The following is a 22325-nucleotide window of genomic DNA, read 5'->3' as shown; positions in this document are numbered from 1 at the left end:
CTTTTATGTCCCTCTGTCTCCTTGCATTGGTTCCCATCCCCCTACCCTGTTGGTTTAAACGTGACCTTTCCTGCACTCTCTTTCCCGTTAACTGTACGCATATGCTTCCACGTTGTTGACTCCAGTCATGGGTTTTCTGCTGTGAGGCAGCAGCTCTACCAGCTGTACCACTATGCTACCCTGTCCTGCCATTCTGGAAGTGTCCTGGACTTTCATATCACCTCCCAATATTCTTTACCTCTTCAGCCCACATCCTTAAAGCGCTGTTGCACACAGGCTCACTGTTCATTTCCTGTTGCTGAGCTTTTAATATAATTTGCTTGTTTTTTGTAAATGACAAAAACCACAGATCTGTCCCTGACATCATTGCATGGACCATTAGCTTAAATGTTCAAGCAAAAAATAAAATAAATGGAATTCACCAATGTTTATCACTCAATCAACGTCATTAAACAATAATCTATAAAATTACATGTGTTGATTTAAGGTGGGACTTTATTTAAATTACTTAGAATTGAATTGAAAGCAGTGGATTGTATGATTACATTCTATGAACATTACCGTCAGGGGCCACTCATAGTGCAAGTATGAGCTTTAATATTTTCTGCTTAATAATTTATATTAATCTCAAAAATAATCTTTTCATAAGACTGATGTTTTTTCACAATTTAGTAGATATGTTTGAATTTATAATTCGGATGATATCCTTGAATTTCTGTTTCTGCAGTGTACAGTCCTTTGTAAAATATGTCATCCCATTTAACAGTGAACAGATTGCTTGAGTGTCTACTGGTAGTACCTCTTTACTAGAACAGAGAACAGCACGAAAGCTGTCAATTTAATTTTGCTCTGGGATCTTTGCTGAAAATATAAATCATTTATTTGTTCAGGGAAAAGCTTGGCATGATCTTTGTTGGTAGCTTTGATTATAAAGCTGACTGGTCTCTCTTCCCTGTAACACGCCCAAACCCTTACTTTATAGATGCTACCTGTCCCGCTGAGTTACTCCAGCATTTTGTGTCTACCTTACTTGATAGCAATGTATGTTCCATGTGGAGTGAACAAGCATAAGATCCCTGTACAGTATCATCCATATACCACTTTCCAGGAGCTACTGAATTTTAAACAAGGAAACAAGGGAGCAGCAGCAGAATGAAAGTCAAGTTTAAAATTTCAAATAAAAGTTCAAATAGTTTAAGTTTAGGTAGGGCGCAGCAGTAGAGTTGCTGCCTTACTGCGCTTGCAGCGCCGGAGTACCGGGTTCAATCCCGATTACAGTGCGTTGTTCTGTACAGAGTTTGTACGTTCTCCCCGTGACTGCATGGGTTTCCTCCAAGATCTTCGGTTTCCTCCCACACTCCAAAGATGTATAGGTTTGTAGGCTAATTGGCTTTGGTATAAGTGTAAATTCTCCCTAGTGTGTGTAGGATAGTGTTAATGTGCAGGGATCGCAGGTCGGACTTGGTGGGCCGAAAGGCCTGTCCACACGGTATCTCTGAACTAAATTAAACTAAATGTTTTTCACTGGCAAAACACTGTTGTTGTGGGAGATCAGCTTGGAAGATGCCATTTGGTATTCCTGCATTGGTTTCAGTCCATCTTCCATAAGAAGACTTGCATTTATATAATGCCTTTCACAACCCTCGAATTTTCTTTTTTAGTAAACCGTGGGGGCTTTTTAATTTTTATTTTAGAAATCAGATCTTTCGGTCTCATGGCAAATGTATTTATCTCCGGATATAAATTGTTTATCTGGAGCCTAATGTATTTTAGCTTCAAGTCACCTATTGCCATTTGAAAATGTTTCTTATATCCTTCATAAAAGATGGAACCAGCACTATATTCACAATGGGAGCTAATGGGAATATTTTTTTTAAACTGGGAGAGAGAGAACAGCCAGAAATTATTGTGCACACTGGCACAAATGATAGATAGGAAAAGGGATGAGCTCCTATGGAGTGAGTATAGGGAGCAAGGTAAAAGCATAAAATGTAGGACCTTGAGCATTGTGATCTCTGGATTACTACTGGTACCACCTGCTAGTGAGGGTAGCAATAAGAGGATAGGACAGATGAATGAGTGGCCGAGGAGCTGGTTCAGGGGACAGAGATTCAGGTTTTTTGACGATTGGTATCTATGTTTGGAGTTGGTGGATGTGGATGAGTACTTTGCATCTGTGGAGAATACAAATATACTAGGGGAGTTTGAGATTGAGAAGGAGGTGAGTCAGCATGGCTTTGAGATTGAGAAGGAGATTGAGTCAGCATGGCTTTGTACGTAGCAGGGCGTATCTTACTAACATGATTGAGATTTTTGAGGAGGTGACAAAGATGATTTGAAGAGGGTAGAGTGGTGGATGTTGTCCACAAAGATTTTAGCAAGCCATTTGATAAACCTCCCCTTGGTAGGCTAATCCAGAAGATTAAAATGCATGGGATTCACAGTAATTTGAATCTATCTTCTTCAATTTCCTTCATCGCCTCCTCAAAAGACTTGAAAAAGTTAGTGAGACACAACCTGCCACATACAAAGCCGTGCTGGCTATCCCTAATTAGTCCATTCTCTTCCAAATAGGAGTAAATCCTATCTCGAAGAAGTCTCTCCAATAGTTTCCCTATTTCCAGGAGTCCCCTAGATTCTCTTTACTTCCTTTCTTCAACAAAGGAACAACGTTGGCCATTCTCCAGTCATCTGCAACTTCGCCAGTGGCTAGAGAAGAAACAAAGATCCTCGTCCCAATCCCAGTAATCTCTCTTGCTTCTCTAAATAATCTGGGATAGATCCCATCAGACACTTGGGATTTATCGACCTTAATGCTCTATAAAAGTTGCAGCATCACTTTCTTGATCGAAAATTGTCCCTGTATATTAGCCTTCTTCATGCTGATCTCACTGTCCTCGATGTCCTTCTCTTTGTGCTCCAATCTGTCTTTCTCCACAGACCAGGTGAGAAATTAGCTCAGAAAGATCAATGTGAGGAAGGCGGCTGGTCCGGACGGCATCAGCTCGAGGCTCCTCAAGTACTGTGCAGACCAGCTGTACGGGATAGTAGAGCATGTCTTCAATCTGAGCCTGAAACTGGGGAGAGTTCCTCAGCTGTGGAATACATCCTGCATGGTACCGGTGCCAAAGATGGTGCACCCGAAGGAACTCAACAGCTACAGGCCGGTGGCACTGACATCGCACCTGATGAAGACACTGGAGTGTCTGGTCCTCGCCCATCTCCGCCCCCTGGTGAGACCATCAATGGATCCACTGCAGTTCGCCTACCAGACTCGCATCGGGGTGGAGGACGCCATTACCTACCTTTGGAACAGAGCTCTTTCGCACCTGGAGAAGTTGGATAGCACTGTGAGAATGATCAATACCATCCAGCCGGGGCTTCTGGGGGGCAAGCTGGAGTGCACAGGAGTGGATCACCACCTCACATCCTGGATTCTGGACTACCTCACCAACTGACCACAGTATGTGAGGACAAAGGACTATGTCTCAGACATGCTGGTCTGCAACACAGGGGTTCCGCAGGGAACAGTGCTAGCTCTATTCTTGTTCACACTGTACACTGCGGACTTTAGGCACAGCTCTGCAAACTCCTTTCTACAGAAGTTCTCTGACGACTCTGCCAGCGGAACTGCCTCCGGATTAACACGGGGAAAACCAGGGAGATGGCGGTAGATTTCCGCGGGCGCAGCCAGGTCCCCCCGACACCGGTGAACATCCAGGGAATGGACATCGGGAGGGTGGACTCTTATAAGTACCTGGGTGTTTACCTCAATAATAAATTGGACTGGACCGAAAACACCAATGCACTATACAAAAAAGGCCAGAGTAGGCTTTATCTGCTGAGGAGACTCAGGTCCTTTGGAGTGCAGGGGGCACTCGTAAGGACCTTCTACAACACGGTGGTTGCATCAGCCATTTTCTATGGAGTGGTCTGCTGGAGCAGCAGCATCTCAGCGGTGGAGGGAAAGAGACTCGACAAGCTGGTCAGGAAGGCCAGTTCTGTCCTGGGTTGCCCCCTCGACTCAGTGCAGGCGGTGGGAGAGAGGAGGATGATGGCAAAGTTAACATCGCTGCTGGACAATGACTCCCACCCCATGCAGGACACTGTCAATGCACTGAGTAGCTCCTTCAGTGACAGACTCCACCCCAAGTGTGTGAAGGAGAGATATCAGAGGTCCTTCCTTCCCGCTGCTGTGAGACTGCACAACCAGCATTGCTCCCAGCAGACGAGTCAACAGTAACAGTAAAGGAATACACAGTATACACAGATGACAATTTATCCTTGTCTTTACTTTTATTTATCATGAATGATCTCTTGCTATCCACTTTGCTACTGTAACTGTAAATTTCCCCGGTGTGGGACGAATAAAGGAATATATTGGTGAAAACTGCTTGTAAGAAACCTGTTTAGCACCTCGTCTACTTCCTCTCGCTCCAAGCACAAATTTGCTCTTTTACCCTTGGGTGATCCTACCTTCTCCCGGGTTAGCATCCCTGGTTACCTGGAGACAATTATTTTCCATTAGTGCTTTATGACATGAAATAGGAAATATTCAAGCTCTGAGATTAGTGTATTTTAGAAAATATCACGTGAACCATCTGGAAATAATTTTGAAAGTGAATTGACTTTGGTTTTGCTTCCAAAGACAAAACCTTTTCCACAAGCTGCAGTGGGTTCTGAACATACATTTTAATTATTAGCCTCAATACTTCTGTAGAACCTCAATTTTAAACATGTGTCAGGAGTTCTCATATGAAAGTATAAAAAAGCCATAAACACTTTAAAGTAGCCTGTGTAGATTCTTATTGTAGAACATAAGATAGAAACATAGTATTTTGTTATGTACCTCTCTCTGCCTTTGTAATAGAGCACGTTTCACTCTATCTTCACTGAATCTAAATATGAATAGGTAACAGATAGGAAAAGATGCATTTGTGTCTCTACAAAGAACTTGTTTCCCAATCATAGTTCGGAATGATCCTGCAGTTTGGAAGTAATGCCTCTGAGTGTTTTGAGATTGGTGATGCTGTTTCCATAATCGAAAAATGTACCACACTTTTCCTCATCCACTAAATGTCACAAAATTACCATTTAAAATTAGGATAACATTTCACTGAGATTGTAACTTCCCAGTAATTTGATTTAAGACATGCAGTTTCAATGGCACCTGAGTTCACTAAATGTGGATTCATAAATGGTGCTGCTGGAACCTTCAATCCTTTTTTTCCCTTTCCACTATTATTCGTCGTATTTCAAGGATCATTCATGAAATCCCTCAGAAATAAAGTAATGATTTTACTGCAATTTATTCTCTTTTGAATTTATGCTTTGCCATTGAGCCCCAGCAGCAAGGTCAGCATTGCACTAAAAAATAGTGATGAACTTGACATGGACTGCATTGGCTCAAGATGATTGAAGGTTCTTACACAAAGCTGGATACAATTTTGATACAGCAACAATGAAGATATGGCAATGGATGTCCAAGTCAAGATGAAGTGTGCTTTGGTGAATTTGTAGATGGACCCACATGCTTGTCCTTCTAACTGCTAGAGGTTGTGGGTTTACTAGGTTCTTTTGGAGGCTTGGCAAGTTACTAAAGTGCAATTTGTAGCTGGCTCACAGTCCAGCTGTGGTGTAATAGTGCTGAAAGAATTAATATTTAGTTTGGAGGATTGGGTATTAAATTTCTGGATGATGCTTAGTAATTTGGACATAATTGAAGCTCACTATCAAGTCTTCTGCAGAATTCTGGTTTTGTATTCATGTTTTATATATAATATAATAGTAATTTGCTAATCAAGGCTCAACATGCAAACAGAAGTACATTTGATTCAGGTGTAATGGTACATTTACAACCAAATTACAACATAATGTGGGTGGGTGTGGCAATACCTCACCATAGCCTTTTGCAGTGGATGTATGGATAGATAAAGCTATTTTCTAATGCCAAAATTACCTGTTGTGGGGAAGACATGTAACCAAAGTATCCCACTTTTGAGGAATAGCTTGAAAAACATTAGTTTGGATACTGTGTTCTGAGACTTCTTTAGCCACTTTATAAAGATTTGATTAGTGGCTGAATTTTTCTGCGTAAATTCTGTGCAATTGATAATGTTTATGTTAACTATTTAAGGGCGGCACGGTAGAGCAGCGATAGAGTTGCTGCTTTACAGCGAATGCAGCGCCGGAGACTCAGGTTCGATCCTGACTACGGGTGCTGCACTGTAAGGAGTTTGTACGTTCTCCCCGTGACCTGCGTGGGTTTTCTCCGAGATCATCGGTTTCCTCCCACACTCCAAATCCTGTAAAGGATTCTGTGGTTCAAAGAAAAACAACAGTTATCTTGATATCTCAACCAATATTTATCTCTTGACTATCAACAGCAGAAAAATATTAATTGGTTATTTATTTCATTGCTGATTCTAACTGTTAATTACTATGAATTCTCTGGGGCAATGAAAATGCAAAACTTGCCAAAACAAATGGATTTGGCTCCTGTTTCACAAGATCATATGATGGGAGTAGAATTAGGCCATTCGGCCCATCAAGTCTACTCTGCCATTCAATAATGGCTGATCTATCTCTCCCTCCTAACCCTGTTCTCCTGCCTTCTCCCCATAGCCTCTGCCACACGTACTAATCTAGAATCTATCTCCAAAGACGTACAGGTATGTAGGTTAATTGGCTGGGTAAATGTAAAAATTGTCCCTAGTGGGTATAGGATAGTGTTAATGTACGGGGATCGCTGGGCGGCACAGACTTGGAGGGCCGAAAAGGCCTGTTTCCGGCTGTATATATATGATATGATATGATATGATAAAGATGCAGAGAAGACTTTGCAAAATGGATAATAAAGAAGCATCCAATTAGTAATTTGCTTTAGTTTCCAATTCATTAAAGGATATTAATGTAAGACAAACTGAAGTTTATACCTGAAGGACAGTAGACAGTAGCTAAACAAGAAAAGAACTTTGAGTGACACCAATTTTGTTGTCTGCTGATAGAATATGAATCCTACATAAATAATTCTGCCTCAGAGGGTCATGGGTTCAAATCCAACTTTTGAAGTTTAGAAAGAATAAAACGGACATGGTACCATTATCTATCAGAGGGGAATGTGTGGAGAGGGTGGCGGATTTCCGCTTCCTGGGAATCCATATTGAGGAGGACCTGACGTGGAGCGTGAACACCTCTGCGCTGCTGAAAAAGGTCCAGCAGAGACTGCACTTCCTGAGGGTGCTCAGGAAGAATAACATCACTCAGAGACTGCTGTTGTCCTTTTATCGGTGCTACATTGAGAGCATCCTAACATACTGTGTATGCGTATGGTACACCAGCTGCACAGCGGCTCAGAGGAAAGCGCTCCAGAGGGCCATTGACAACGCCCAGAGGATTGTCGGCTGCCCTCTACTTACCTTGGAGGACTTACACAGTTCCCGCTGCATCAAAAAATCCCAGAGTATTATAAAGGACATTTCCCACCCCGGACACTCCCTGTTTGAACTGTTACCGTCAGGCAGACGGTACAGATCTACAAGGACAAGGACAAACAGATTTAAAAATAGTTTTTACCCCACTGCTATAAAGGCACTAAATGTAGCCGCCAAGGAACGCAGGGGCGATACATAATAAGAGACTGTGAAATCGACAGAAGGATGTAGGGTTGGGTGTTTATGCGTGCTATTTTCATGATATTTATTTTAGTTGTTTATCTGTTTTAAAATATTTTACCTTGTATGTATCGTTAGCTTTTAGAAATGTTTGAATGGTGCACTGACTGGCTGACATTTTACAATTTCGTTGTACATGGCTCATGTTACAATGACAATAAAGGAACTATTCTATTCTATTCTCTATAATTTTGTTTGCTACTTCAGAAGAAGCAGTGCATTGGTAGAGATTCTGTTCTAAGAGTAAAGTTATTTAGCCATCTGCCGTAGTCAGGTTCCTGTAAAGGATTCTGTGGTTCAAAGAAAAACAACAGTTATCTTGATATCTCAACCAATATTTATCTCTTGACTATCAACAGCAGAAAAATATTAATTGGTTATTTATTTCATTGCTGATTCTAACTGTTAATTACTATGAATTCTCTGGGGCAATGAAAATGCAAAACTTGCCAAAACAAATGGATTTGGCTCCTGTTTCACAAGATCATATGATGGGAGTAGAATTAGGCCATTCGGCCCATCAAGTCTACTCTGCCATTCAATAATGGCTGATCTATCTCTCCCTCCTAACCCTGTTCTCCTGCCTTCTCCCCATAACCTCTGCCACACGTACTAATCTAGAATCTATCTCTGCCTTAAATATATCCACTGACTTTGCCTCCGCAGCCTTCTGTGACAAAGAATTCCTCAGATTCACCACCTGTTCACAAACCTATTTCCAGGTTGGATTTCTCTTCCTGCAGCAAGTTTTGTTTACACAATTCAAATCATCGGACAGCAAGACAGGGTTGTAAGATTATGATTCAAGAATTAAAGTCAGAGCAGCTGACAATAAAACAAAGCAATAAATGGTTAACTGTTTTCTTTCTTTACAGATGCTGCTTCACCGGTCAAGCATTTCCAACATTTGTTTTTATTAAATAAAAATTAATTTTCTTTCTTGGGTTGATACAAAGACTCTTGAGAGAAATTACTCACCTTGACTTGTAATATGCAGAAAATAAACCAGATATTATGAATTTGGTTTCAGGTTACAGGTTCAGCTCACATTGATCGGAGATATTAAAGGACAATGGCAGTAACACGACAGATCTCCAATGAAGAACTGGAAGAACTTAAAGACGCATTTTCAAAAATTGGTGGGTAACTGAGCTACATAATTCTGGCACCATTAAAGCATGAAGGATAATTAAAAGTGCATGGCTGCAATGAAGGAACATTAAACCAGTGCCTATTTAAAGAAACAGTCACCCATCTCGGACCTTGATAAAATATCTTCAGCTCATTTAAGGTCCAGCCACTCCAGGTTCACTGTGGAGGAAACAGCCACATTTGAACAAATACCATTCACCAGCTTAAAGAGTAGAAGGCTTAATCCCTTCTTACTCCCTTCCTTCACCCTTTCCTGTGCCCCATCTGGATGTGCACCCATTTCTTCTTCCCCTTCCACCTATATTCCTTCCTCTGGTTTCACAATTTACACTTCTATCCATATCTCATACTTTTTGTCATTTCATCTCTGACCTGCCTCTATCCACCTCTCAATTAAACATCCTCTCATATCTTGCAGTCACTTGCCAAGATTTGTGCTGCCTTTCCTCTCCTCCAGCTTTTTCTTCCTCCCTTCCACCTCCCCCCCCCACCTACCCACGTTTTCCCTAGACGCTGCCTGACCTGCTGAGTGCAAGGAACTGCAAATGATGATGATTTAGAAAAGCCATAAATTTACTCTAGCAATTTGTGGCTTTTGTAAATTATCATTTGCAGTTCCTTGTTTCTCCAGCTTAAAGGGTTTTTTTTCAATCATGTACGAATTGCTTATTATTCATCAGTTCAAGTTATTCATTCACAGTTTGAGACCAGCATCACGATTGTTTAAGGACAAATACTTCAAATTTAATCATTTCAACACAATGCTGTTGGTTTAAGTGGCTGGGAAACAGAGTACCAAGCTCAATATAAAGAGACCAGAATTTGTTCCTGGTATTGTTTTATTCCTCATAGAATAGGGTGGACCCATTGAGTCCAAACCTCTCCTGAGGGAGCCACTCACCCCGGCCCCAGGCAGCTATCGCAGCGGGTCCCACCTCTTCCGCTCTCCACCCCCCTCCTCATTTTTTTTTTAAATCAAAAAAATACCTTATTCCAGTAATAAATATTTACAAAACATTTTCTTTTCAAAAACACCATCTGACATTCCCGGAGGTTATACATTCAATACAGATATTAATTGTCAGATTTACACAGAATCCCTTCCCTTATTTGGAGGGGCGTCTCCACCACACCCTGGACCCCATGTCCAGCAGCGGAAGGACCCTAGACTGTGGTCCTCTCCCACAGAGCCTTGGCATTGCTGCACCAAGCTTCAGTGCGTCCCTCAGCACGTACTCCTGCAGTCTGCAGCGGGCCAGTCAGCAACATTCCCCGACAGACAGCTCGTTCCGCTGGGAGGTCAACAAAGCTCGGGCCGCCACTCCCGTCACATTTAACGTGAATAACTAAAATATAACACCAATTTGAATTCATCTTCCTCCAGCCGACCATAGGACAATGGCGAGTAAGGTGGGCCTAAAATTGTCGAGCTATCGTGTACTATTTTGGCTATATCTCAGAATCAAACAAACTGACAAACCAACAAGATGAGAGTTTTGGTAATATACTAGACTGAGGTGGACCCGTTGGGTCCAAATCTCTCCTGCGGGCCTCTCCTGGGGCAACCCTCCCCCAACTGATGATCCTGCGAGCCCGGAAACCCTCTCCAACTGACGAAGCCCGTTGCCGGGCGGGGAGTGTCCCCCGGGGCCGTGGGCGGACGAGGGGAGCCACTCACCTCGGCTCAGTGCTGCCAGCGCTGCAGCCAGAGTGAACCGTGGAACCAAAGCCTCCTGCATCGATCTGGCACCCTCCCCTCCCCCACTCACCCACTCCATGCCCCCTCAACCCCCTTCATCCCCCCCTCCTCGCCCCTTAACCCCCCTTATCCCCCCTCCTCAACCACTCACCCACAACTCCCCTTATCCCCCCTCCTCCCCTCCCCCCACCCACTCCACCCCCCCTCAACTTCCCTTATCACCCCCCTTCTCCCCTTCCACTCACCCACTCCATCTCCCCCCCTCAACCCCCCTTAAAACTTCCTCAAACCTCTCCTGCATTGGTCTAGCGTAAGTATATGTTACGTAAGTATCATATCAACGGGCCCGAACTGCGCAGGCACAGACGCATTGGTGATGTGGAACATGCGGGCCCGTTGGGTTCCCATTGTGACATTATACGCGGGTCATGGCCAGGCGAGATGGAGAAGTGATTTTTTTAACTTTAAAAAGTGATTTTTAAAGATTAAAAAGTGAAATTAAAAAAAATATGCCATTTATTTGAACCCCAGGACAATGGTTAGTAAGGTGGGCCTAAAATTGTTGTGCTATTGTGTGCCGTTTTGGCTGTATTTCTGGCACAAGAACAAATATATAAATATACACACAAACAAGATGAGAGTTTTAGTAATATTTATACAGAGATAGATAGATAGACAGACCCACTAAGCTCTGACATTGTGCTAATATCTGTGGTGTTGTCTGAATTCTCTTCCCGCTGCCAACTTTTTTTTTGTTGGAACTCCACTGTATCACCCCAGAAGCAGGACGTCAGGGTGGGCATGCAGCAGCTAGTCCATTTTATATGTACAAGTTTAAAAAAAAATTGTGCTGATGAATTGCACCATACATGTACGGTGATGTGCAGGTACAATGAAAAATTTACTTGCAGTAGCATCACACAAACTCAAACACAAAAACATAAAATATACATAAAATTACACATGACAGTAAAAAGAAGACTGCAAAAAATAGATATTCATGCAAAACAAAATGAGCAACAATAGTTATCCATTTGCACAGAAATTTCTACAAGCATAACCATATGTGTCCATGAACAGCACTTGAGCCCTCCATATCCTCAAAGTTGGCCATACATTCATTCAAATGGATTAATTCATTGCGGTATTATGATTTTAAAGGCTTTAATTGTACCTCATTTTCTATTTCAGACCTCGACCAGTCTGGATACATTGACGGCAGTGAACTCCAAAATCTTTTAAAAGAAGCTAACCTACCTTTACCAGGCTTCAAAATCCGTGAAATAAAAGAAAAGTTAGCAGAATCTGGAAATCAGAAAGACAAAATCAGTTTTGAAGACTTTGTTGGTGTACGTCCTTTGGGTTTGTTTTTGTTGAGAGGTCAAATTTATTACTGTTTTATCCCATCAGCACTGTAAGAACATCAAGAAAGATGGGGAAGAACTTGGGCAACCCTTTCACTGAAGTACTTTAGGTTTACTCACTGTATATATCAGCTAATTGGGAATAACAAAGTCTTTTACAAAAATATAGCTGGATTAATGGATAAATCAGGATTACGAGGATTTTCCTTGTCTATCAGGGCGGATTCCCTATTTATATCCCGACTCAAAAGCAGGATATATATTTGATTTTAGACACATACATGATTCTTGGTGTAGCTTTTGCCTCAGTGTAAATTATGTCTGAGCTCAGAATACATCTCTTCAAAACTATCCAATAGTGGTGATAAATAATTCCCTAAAATATTGCAATGAACTTTGAACCTAAAACATTCAAATGATCAAATATGACAACAGTTTGAAAATCTGATTTTGAAATTCTCATTTATGCTTTCATATTCTTCCTTCCAATAACTATACCCCCCACCCCCCCGAAAAATAATTTTGCAAGCTATGTCTTTTGTTGTGCTTTCTCATAGTTCCCTTTTTAATTACTTGCTTGGTCATTAAATTTCTGGTGTTCCACAACATTAACATAATTTACACTCAGCAATTTGCCACACAAAAATTAAATGTGCAGTGGATGAAAATGTGCATGAAAAATAAATGTCCATGACTGCACTTTGCTACATTGTATTCTATTTGTCACTCTCCCAACCAATGCAAGTCCTTCTGTAGACTCCCATCTTCCTCAACACTACCTTCCGCTCCATCTATCTTTGTATCAGCCGCAAACATGGCGGTAAAGCCTTCAATTCCATCATCCAGATCATTAACATAGAAAAAGTAGTGGACCCAACACCAACCCCTACAGAACACCACTTGTCACCGGCAGCCAATCAGAAAAGGCCTCCTTTAATCCTACTTCTTGCCATCTGCCAGTCAGCCAATCTTCTCTCCAAGCTAGTTCCTTGCCTCTAATATCTTGTTTAGCAGCCTCATGTCTTGTTTAGCAGCCTCATGTGCAGCGCCTTATCAAAGACCTGATAATCTAAGAAAACGATATTCACCGACTCTTCTTTGTCAATCCTGCTTGTTACTCACTCAAAGAATTCCAACAGATTTGTCAGGCAAGGTCACCCCTCAACAAAACCATACAGACATCTGTACCAAACCATACTGACATATTGTATCATGTGCTTCCAAGTACCCTGAAACCTCATCCTTAAAAATGGACTCTTACCAACCACTGAAGTCAGGCTGACCAACCTATAATTTATTTTGGCTCACACCCTTCTTAAACAGTGGAGTTATATTTGCATTTTTTCAGTCCTCTGGAACAATTCTTGAACGCTCTCTCTCAATGTCTTCACAATCTCTCCTACTACTTCTACCAACTTTCAGAACCTTGAGGTGTAATCCATCTGGTCTAGGTGACTATGATATGTATTGCTCGTCCTGATCGCCCATTAATGTCAGCTGCATCGCCCATTAATGTTTAAAACCAGAACAAACTGGAAACACTCAGCAAATTAGGCAGCATCTGTGGAAGGAAAGACTGAGTTAACATTTTAAGCTGAACACCCTTTTATTTCACATTTCCAACACCAACAGTTGTTTGATTATTATGGTGAGAGTCATGCTCATTGAGGGCACGTTTACTTCTGAGTCAGAAGCTTGAGGATTCGAGTTCCACTCCACAGACTTGAGTACATATCTTGGCTGACACTTCTGCTGAATATTTCAATAAGTGTGATACTGTCAGGGCTGCTGGATGTGATGTCAAACTGAAGCTCAATCTGCTCAATGGTGTGAACAAAAGGATTTCATGGCATTGGTTCCGAAAAGTACAATGGAGTTATAAAAAGCCCTTGTCAATGTTACTCTGTAATCAACTTAACTGGTCATTACAACATTCCTAAGTGTGGCAACTAGCTGCTCAACTACCTTTGCTCCTAAACTTAAACAGTACCTCCAAGGCAAAGCAGAAATGCAAAGATTGTTTAATGCAATATCATAACCTGCAATTGTGTTAATTAGCCCCTCTCTTAGTTACGTTGTGTACTCTTTTAGTGGGCACTTGACAACTGTTCCTCTTTGGAATAAAACATAAACACAAGGCTACCCACAGCAGCACCTTATCAGACCAGGTCCTCAAACAGATACATACACAGGTTTGCCATGCATTCCTGTCTTACTGAACTGTAAACCTCGTTTCCCCAATCTCTTGATGTTCATGGTTTTTAGTTCCCCCATTGAAAGATGTCTTACATTTTCACAGCTTATCCATGGTTTGAAGAGCGATGATGTTGCCAAAACATTCCGAAAGCATCTCTTCAAGAAGGAGGGAATCTGTGCAGTTCACGGAACTGAAAAGTCCAGTGAAGGAACTCAGCATTCATTCTCAGGTACTAGAGGGTGACTTGTTCACTTTGTGTGATCCGAATTAAACCTGACTCTACTTTGGTGCCTAAGAGCTGATTTGATGTTTTTGATTTTCCCTTTAAAGGGAGACTGGATATGTGCATGAGAAAGAAAGGAACAAAAGGATATAAATATACAATGAGACAAAGATGGGTTGATAGGGGCAGAGCCTTAGACATAGTCTATATGGACTTAAGCAAGGTTCCGCATGGTGAGAGATTCTGGAAGGTTAGATTGCATGGGATCCAAGAAGAGCTAGCAAGATAACTGGATATGGAATTTGCTTTATGGTAAGAAGCAGAGGATAGTGGTGCAAGATTGATTTTCAGACTGGAGGGCTGTAACTAGTGGTGTGCCTCAGAAATTGGTGCTGCGCCCTTTGTTGTTCGTCATCTATATGGACAATTTAGATGAGAATGTACAAGACGTGATTAGCAAGTTTAGTTTTATTATTGTCACCTGTATCAAGGTATGGTCAAAATCTTTATTTTGCATGCTGTCCACTCAGATCAGATATGGTAAATAAATACAATTAAGTCATCCTCGAGTATAATAGATAGAGCAAAGATTGCAGAATATATAGTTCTCAGCATTGTAGCGCACCAGGTCCATAAACAAAGTTTAATGTCCACAATGGGGTAGAGGTGACAATGCCCTAGCTGGAAGAGGCAATGTACATAAGCCTGATAATACAGGGAAAGAAGTTGCTCCCGAAGCTGGTGATGTACACTTTCAGGTATGGGGAGAGGGCAGGAATGGGGTACTGATTGTGAATGATCAGTCATGATCACATTGAATGGCAGTGCTGGCTCGAATGGCCGAATGGCCTACTCCTGCACCTATTGTCTATTGTGTATCTGCTGCCTGATTGGGAGCTGGGAGAAGTACGTATGACCGGGGTGGGACGTCTTTGATTATATTGGTTGCTTTTCTGAGGCAGCGTGACATGTAGATGGAGTCAATGGTGAGATGTCTAGTTTGTGTGATGGACTGGACTACATCCACAACTCTCTGCAATTTCTTTCAGTCCTGTGCTGAGCTGTTACCAAACCAAGCTGTGATATAACCCGACAATGTGCTTTCTATGGTGCAACTGTTGTTTGTAGGTGACACTCAAATAGTTGGTATTGTAGACAGTGAAGATTGTTATGAAGAATTACAGTGGGATGTTGATCAGCTGGTCATGTGGGCTGAGGAATGGCAAATGGAGATCAATTCAGATAAAGTGAGATGTTGCATTTTGGGAAGTCAAACCAGGGCATATCATTCACAGTGAACAGTAGGGCCCTTGGGGGTTGTTGTGGAACAGAGGGATCTAGGGGTACAAGTATAGAGTTCCCTGAAAGTGGCATTGCAGGAAGTTAAGGTTGTAAGGAAACTTTTGACACGTTGACCTTCATCAGTCAGGAAATTGAGTATAGAAGTTGGGACATTATGTTACAGTTGAACAAGATGCTAGCGAAGCCGCATTTAAAATATTGTGTTTAATTTTGATCACCCTGCTGGAGAAAATATGTCATTAAGCTGGAAAGAGCACAGAGAAGATTTATGAGGATATTGGCAGGACTCGAGGGTTGAGCTATGGGGAGATGTTGGGCAGGCTAGAACATTATTCCTTGCAGCGCAGAGGCTGAGGGGGTAACATTATTGAGGTGTATAAAATCATGAGGGGAATATATAGGGTAAATGCACAGTCTTTTTCCAAGGCTGTAGGAGATTAAGAACCAGGCATAAGGCATAGGTTTAAAGGGAGAGAGAAAAGATTTAATAGGTACCTAAGGGGCAACTTTTTCACATAGACGGTGGTGGGTATAGAACAAGCTGCCAGATAAGTAGTTGAGGCAGGCACAACACCAACATTTAAAATGCATTTGAACAGGTACATGGATAGAAAAGGTAGACCAAATGCTGGCAAATGGGATTAGCAGAGAAGGAGCACCTTGGTTGACATGGATGAGTTGCGCCAAAGGGCCTGTTTCCGTGCCATATGATTCTGTGACTCCAGTAGTCGCATGCTCCTTGAAAAGAGTATATGTGGGATTTTCAGTTTAAGCAGTTGTATTAGAAACATCTTCTGTAGTTTCCCCAAATTTAGTTACCGGATTAAATTCACAACAAAATAGGCAAAAAGGGCTTGCTGGCTAGAATTACCAAATTCTTGAGAACAGATGACAGTGAAGGAGGTGTTCTTAAAAAAACTCTCCTGGAATGATGATTGTGGTGACCAACATCACACACCCTGTGGGTGAAAGGTTTTTGCCAGTCATTCCTCAGACTATTAAAAGAGCTGTGCTTTCCAATTAGAGCTCATTATGTGCAGAGTGAAGGACACTGATCATAAATACAGTGATATTTCTTTTGTTCCTGTAATTGTTTTTTAAGCAAGAATTGATTCTGTAAAGTATTTAAAATTGTATTGTCCAAGTTGGTATTTGAAATTATTACTGTGTTGTACTATATGTAATGTATATAGAAGGGAGTGGATTGTGATATTTCTGTAGAAATGTTGAGTATATAGGTGGGCCAGGACTCTGCCTCCTGTCCTTCTGTTGGCTCTCAATAAGTCAATCAAGTCATATCTTATTGCTTGCAGAGGAAGAACGATATGCTTTTGCTAATTGGATCAATAAGGCTTTAGAAAAGGATCCAGATTGTCAGCAACTCATTCCTATGGATGCCAACAGTGACACTGAACTTTTTGCTGCTGTTGGGAATGGCATTATCCTATGGTAAGCCTGACATATTTTCCTCAGTAGTAACGGTCATTATCACATGCAACAAGTAGAATGGGGCTTCTGAGTCGATTGACGTAAAATTACTTCTCTAATTTGGCTCCTTGCAATTAAAATCATGAAGCCAAATTGGTCTTCCAATACTGTGGCCCAATAAACATTCCTGACTTAACCTTATGCTGTCTCTTTCACCGGGATTCACACAGGCAAATAAGTCAATGACTACAAACCACCAGGATTGCTACATAGGATTTTTCTGGTGTGCTTTATGAATGATCAAACTTTTATAAAATAAAATAAAAAGATTCACTTGATTAAAGTCCCAACTGATATTCAGAACAAAATAATGAGAAGTATTTGTGTATGTTCTCTGCCCAGTAGAACTTTTGAGTATTAAAAGCAATACTTGCAGAGATGGAGAATCAAATCCCTGTTTGAAATACCATTCAGTTTTGGACAGCAAACCTCAGCAAGTTACAATGGAGTAGTATGATTAAAATTAGATACAGCCATTTGTGTTAAATTATATGTGTAGGAAGGAACAACAGATGCTGGTTTAAACCGAAGATTGACACAAAAAGCTGGAGTAACTCAGCGGGATTCCCTATCCAGTCTGAAGAAGGGTCTCGACCTGAAACGTCACCAACCATTCCTTCTCTCCAGAGTTGCTGCCTGTCCCGCTGAATTACTCCTGCGTTTTGTGTCTGGTGCTAAACTATAGTTGGGTTCCAATTATATCAGGTGTATTCCCTTAAATTGAGAAATATGAGTTCTGAATTAATAGTGTTTCAAATGATTAAAGAATTTAATAGAAAAGATAGAAAAAATTATTTCCAAAGGTGGAGAAATCCAGAACAAAAGCATATAATGTCAGAACGTCCCTTCACAAGGTCATAAGGAATAGGAGTAGAATTAGGCCATTTTGCCCATCAAGTCTACTGCGTCATTTAATCATGGCTGAACTATCACTCCCTCCTAACCCCATTCTTCTGTCTTCTCCCCATAACCTCTGACACCTGTACTAATCAAGAATCTATCTCTGCCTTAAAAATATCCACTGACTTGGCCTCCACAACCTCTGTGGTAAAGAATTCCACAGATTCACCACCCTCTGACTAAAGAAATTTCTCCTCATCTCCTTCCTAAAAGAGGGTCCTTTAATTCTGAGGCTATGACCTCTAGTCCTAAACTCTCCCACTCGTGGAAACATCCTCTCCACATCCACTCTATCCAAGCCTTTCACTATTCTGTGTGTTTCAATACGGACCCCTCTCATTCTTCTAAGCTCCAGTGAGTACAGGTTCGGTGCTGACAAACGCTCATCATAGGTTAACCTACTCATTCCAGGGATCATTCTAGTAAACCTCCTCTGGACCCTCTCCAGAGCCAGCACATCCTTCCTCAGATATGGTGCCCAAAATTGTCCGCAATATTCCAAATGCGGCCCTACCAGTGACTTATAGATCCTCAACATTATATCCCTGTTTTGTATACAAGCCCTCTTGAAATAAATGCTAGGCATTGAGTTTGTTTTCTTTACTACCGATTCGACTTGCAGATTAACTTTTTGGGAATCCTGCACCAACACTCCCAAGTTCCTTTGCACCTCCGATTTCTGGATTCTCACCCCATTTAGAAAATAGTCTACGCCTTTATTCCTACTACCAAAATGCATGACTCCACTCTTTGCTACACGATATTCCATCTGCTCTTCTCTGCCCACTCTATCAACCTGTCCAAGTCCTTCTGCAGAGTCCCTGCTTTCTCTACACTATCTGCCCCTCCACCTATTTTCGTATCATCCACAAACTTTGTCACAAAGCCTTCAATCCCTTCGTCCAAATCACGAATATACAACGTGAAGTGTAGCGGCCTTCTTTCTTTCCCAGTAGACAGTGAAGATTGTTATGAAGAATTACAGTGGGATGTTGATCAGCTGGTCATGTGGGCTGAGGAATGGCAAATGGAGATCAATTCAGATAAAGTGAGATGTTGCATTTTGGGAAGTCAAACCAGGGCATATCATTCACAGTGAACAGTAGGGCCCTTGGGGGTTGTTGTGGAACAGAGGGATCTAGGGGTACAAGTATAGAGTTCCCTGAAAGTGGCATTGCAGGAAGTTAAGATTGTAAGGAAACTTTTGACACGTTGACCTTCATCAGTCAGGAAATTGAGTATAGATGATACTAAGCTGGGGGGTAGTGTGAATTGTGAGGAAGATGCAATAAGGCTGCAGGGTGACTTGGACAGGTTGTGTGAGTGGGCGGATACATGGCAGATGCAGTTTAATGTAGATAAGTGTGAGGTTATTCACTTTGGAAGTAAGAATAGAAAGGCAGATTATTATCTGAATGGTGTCAAGTTAGGAGGATGGGGAGTTCAACGAGATCTGGGTGTCCTAGTGCATCAGTCAATGAAAGGAAGCATGCAGGTACAGCAAGCAGTGAAGAAAGCCAATGGAATGTTGGCCTTTGTAACAAGAGGAGTTGAGTATAGGAGCAAAGAGATCCTTCTACAGTTGTACCGGGCCCTGGTGAGACCGCACCTGGAGTACTGTGTGCAGTTTTGGTCTCCAAATTTGAGGAAGGATATTCTTGCTATGGAGGGCGTGCAGCGTAGGTTCACTAGGTTAATTCCCGGAATGGCGGGACTGTCGTATGTTGAAAGGCTGGAGCGATTGGGCTTGTATACACTGGAATTTAGAAGGATGAGGGGGGATCTTATTGAAACATATAAGATAATTAGGGGATTGGACACATTAGAGGCAGGAAACATGTTCCCAATGTTGGGGGAGTCCAGAACAAGGGGCCACAGTTTAAGAATAAGGGGTAGGCCATTTAGAACGGAGATGAGGAAGAACTTTTTCAGTCAGAGAGTGGTGAAGGTGTGGAATTCTCTGCCTCAGAAGGCAGTGGAGGCCAGTTCGTTGGATGCTTTCAAGAGAGAGCTGGATAGAGCTCTTAAGGATAGCGGAGTGAGGGGGTATGGGGAGAAGGCAGGAACGGGGTACTGATTGAGAGTGATCAGCCATGATCGCATTGAATGGCGGTGCTGGCTCGAAGGGCTGAATGGCCTACTCCTGCAGCTATTGTCTATTGTCTATTGTCTATTATCTCAAAAATTAAAAATAAATTAATTGGGTTCATTTTAATGTTTATAATTTTGGAAAGCACATTAATTACCTTTATCTCTCCCTTGTTCTATGCAGTTATTCTTAATTATTTAAATAATCAGGTCTGTCGTTTGTGCACCTGGCAGATTCAAATAGCAGATTCTACACTATCAGAAATCCATGGTTCAGCAATGAACTCTATGCAGTCCAATGCCAGAACAGAGTAGGAAACCAACCAATAATTTTGAGACTTGAACATTTGTGTGAGAGTCGGAGGCAGCTTCCCAAGGAAGTACAGCTTCTGCAGTATTTCTTCCTTGATTTCTCGGGGAGTTTGAATGTATTAATTAATTTCTCTCACCACCATTGCAGCCTGATCTATTTTCAATAATTTCTGTTGTTATTTAAAGTGAATCAGATAGCTTCCCAAAACTGAGGATATAAGGAAATGGCTGTTCACATCTTTCCTTCTGCTATTTCTTTTACTTGGTAATATAAAGTGCTCAATTGTTCCAGCAGAGGGAGAAGGGGAATATCTGAGCTTAAAAGATAAAGAAGATATGAACTGCTGGAGTAACTCAGCGGGTCAGGCAGCATCTCTGGAGTGATGAATAGGTGACGTTTCAAGTTGGGACACTTCTTCAAACTTAAAGGATAAAGCAAGGATGAATGGGAAAGCAGGTGCTGAAAATCTGAAATAAAACAAGATGTTGGAAAAAACCAGCAGGTCTGGTCGCATTTGTAGAAAGTCAAACAATGATTTTTCATCAAAATTATATTTCATATTCACCGATCAGCCAAAACATTATGACCTAATGAGCCAAAACATTATGACCACCTGCCTAATATGCTGTTGGTCCTCCATGTGCAGCTCCATACGTAGCAGGGTGCAATGCACTGTGTATTGTGACACATTCCTCCCGTGACCACCATTAAAAGTTTCTGTGACTTGTGCCACAGTAGACCTTCTGTCGGTTCGGACCAGACAGGATGGCCTTCGTTGCCCTCGTGCATCGAAGAGCCTTGTTTGTGGTGTGTCCCTTCTTGGGCCACTGTCGGCAGGTACTCACCACTGCTGACCGGGAGCACCCCACAAGCCTTGCCGTTTCAGAGATACTCTGACCCAGTTGTCTGGCCATAACAATTTGACCCTTGTCAAAGTCGCTCAGGTCTTTACTCCTGCCCATTTCGCCTGCATCCAACACATCAACTTCAAGAACTGACTGTTCACTTGTTGCCGAATATATCCCACCCTTTGACAGTGCCATTGTAACAAGATAATCAATGTTATTCACTTCGCCTGTCAGTGGTCATGATGTTTTGGCTGATCGGTGTATATCCTGTTCAATATCTTGTATATTTATTAAACTGTTCTTTGGTTTTATCTGAATTACAGGATGCAGCCTTTCTTGTTGGTTAGCATTGTAATTAATCACTTTGCTGTGTTTAACTTCTATTTTAATCTAGTAAAATGATCAATCTCTCGGTGCCCGATACCATTGATGAGAGGACAATTAACAAAAAGAAGCTCACCCCTTTCACTATACAGGTATTAAGATTAACTATATGGTCTGAATTAATGAAAATATTTGTACCCTTTTAACAGTGAGTTCGGGTGGCCATCATTAACACCTCTTCTTTCATTTGCCATTTCATTGCCTTTATTTTGTCAGAAATATTACAGTGTCAAATTATTGTTTCAACTGGAAAATATGTTTGTGGCAAAATGCCCAAATTTCCTGCAGCTGCCCCAAAATGGATGCAGGGATTGTGATATGCACTTAACTCGCGTCCTTTATTCGCAGTGCAGGCCACATGCCCACCTTGTGGTTCTAATCACAATTGTTTCAGAGCACAACCAGGGCTGATTTCATAAGATTGATTAGCAGTTGTTAGGTGGCTAATATTCCTCGGGGCAAGCATCAATTAAAGCTTTCTACATATAACTATGCTAAGTAAATATGACCTGGGAGCATTGCCGGTTGATACAACGTGGGAGAGCTTTTGTACATTGCTGCAGAGTCTGTGATGTGGAAGATGCAAAGCAAGACCTGCTCGGAGCCTTTTGCAGTCTCCTGAACTGTCAGCCAGCAGCCTTTCACAGCCACCACGCATACTCGGTGACCAACATGAGCATGGTGGATTAATGGC

The 22325-nt window shown here is 41.8% G+C and overlaps 1 protein-coding gene across 2 annotated transcripts in view; it reads left to right on the top strand.

Annotated features, from left to right (window-relative positions):
• Nucleotides 1-22325, top strand: part of LOC144598870 (plastin-2-like) — a 78101-nt gene that overhangs the window by 35289 nt on the left and 20487 nt on the right. For both annotated transcript variants that reach the window (XM_078409400.1, XM_078409399.1), the window contains exons 2-6: nt 8704-8812; nt 11716-11873; nt 14188-14314; nt 16924-17059; nt 21642-21723. In XM_078409400.1, the coding sequence (XP_078265526.1) occupies nt 8746-8812; nt 11716-11873; nt 14188-14314; nt 16924-17059; nt 21642-21723 (570 nt within the window). In that variant the 5' untranslated portion in view covers nt 8704-8745. The remainder of the gene's footprint in view (nt 1-8703; nt 8813-11715; nt 11874-14187; nt 14315-16923; nt 17060-21641; nt 21724-22325) is intronic.

This window comes from Rhinoraja longicauda, chromosome 12, assembly GCF_053455715.1.
Source record: "Rhinoraja longicauda isolate Sanriku21f chromosome 12, sRhiLon1.1, whole genome shotgun sequence".
NCBI lineage: Eukaryota > Metazoa > Chordata > Chondrichthyes > Rajiformes > Arhynchobatidae > Rhinoraja > Rhinoraja longicauda.
This window is presented reverse-complemented; position numbering and strand designations above follow the sequence as displayed.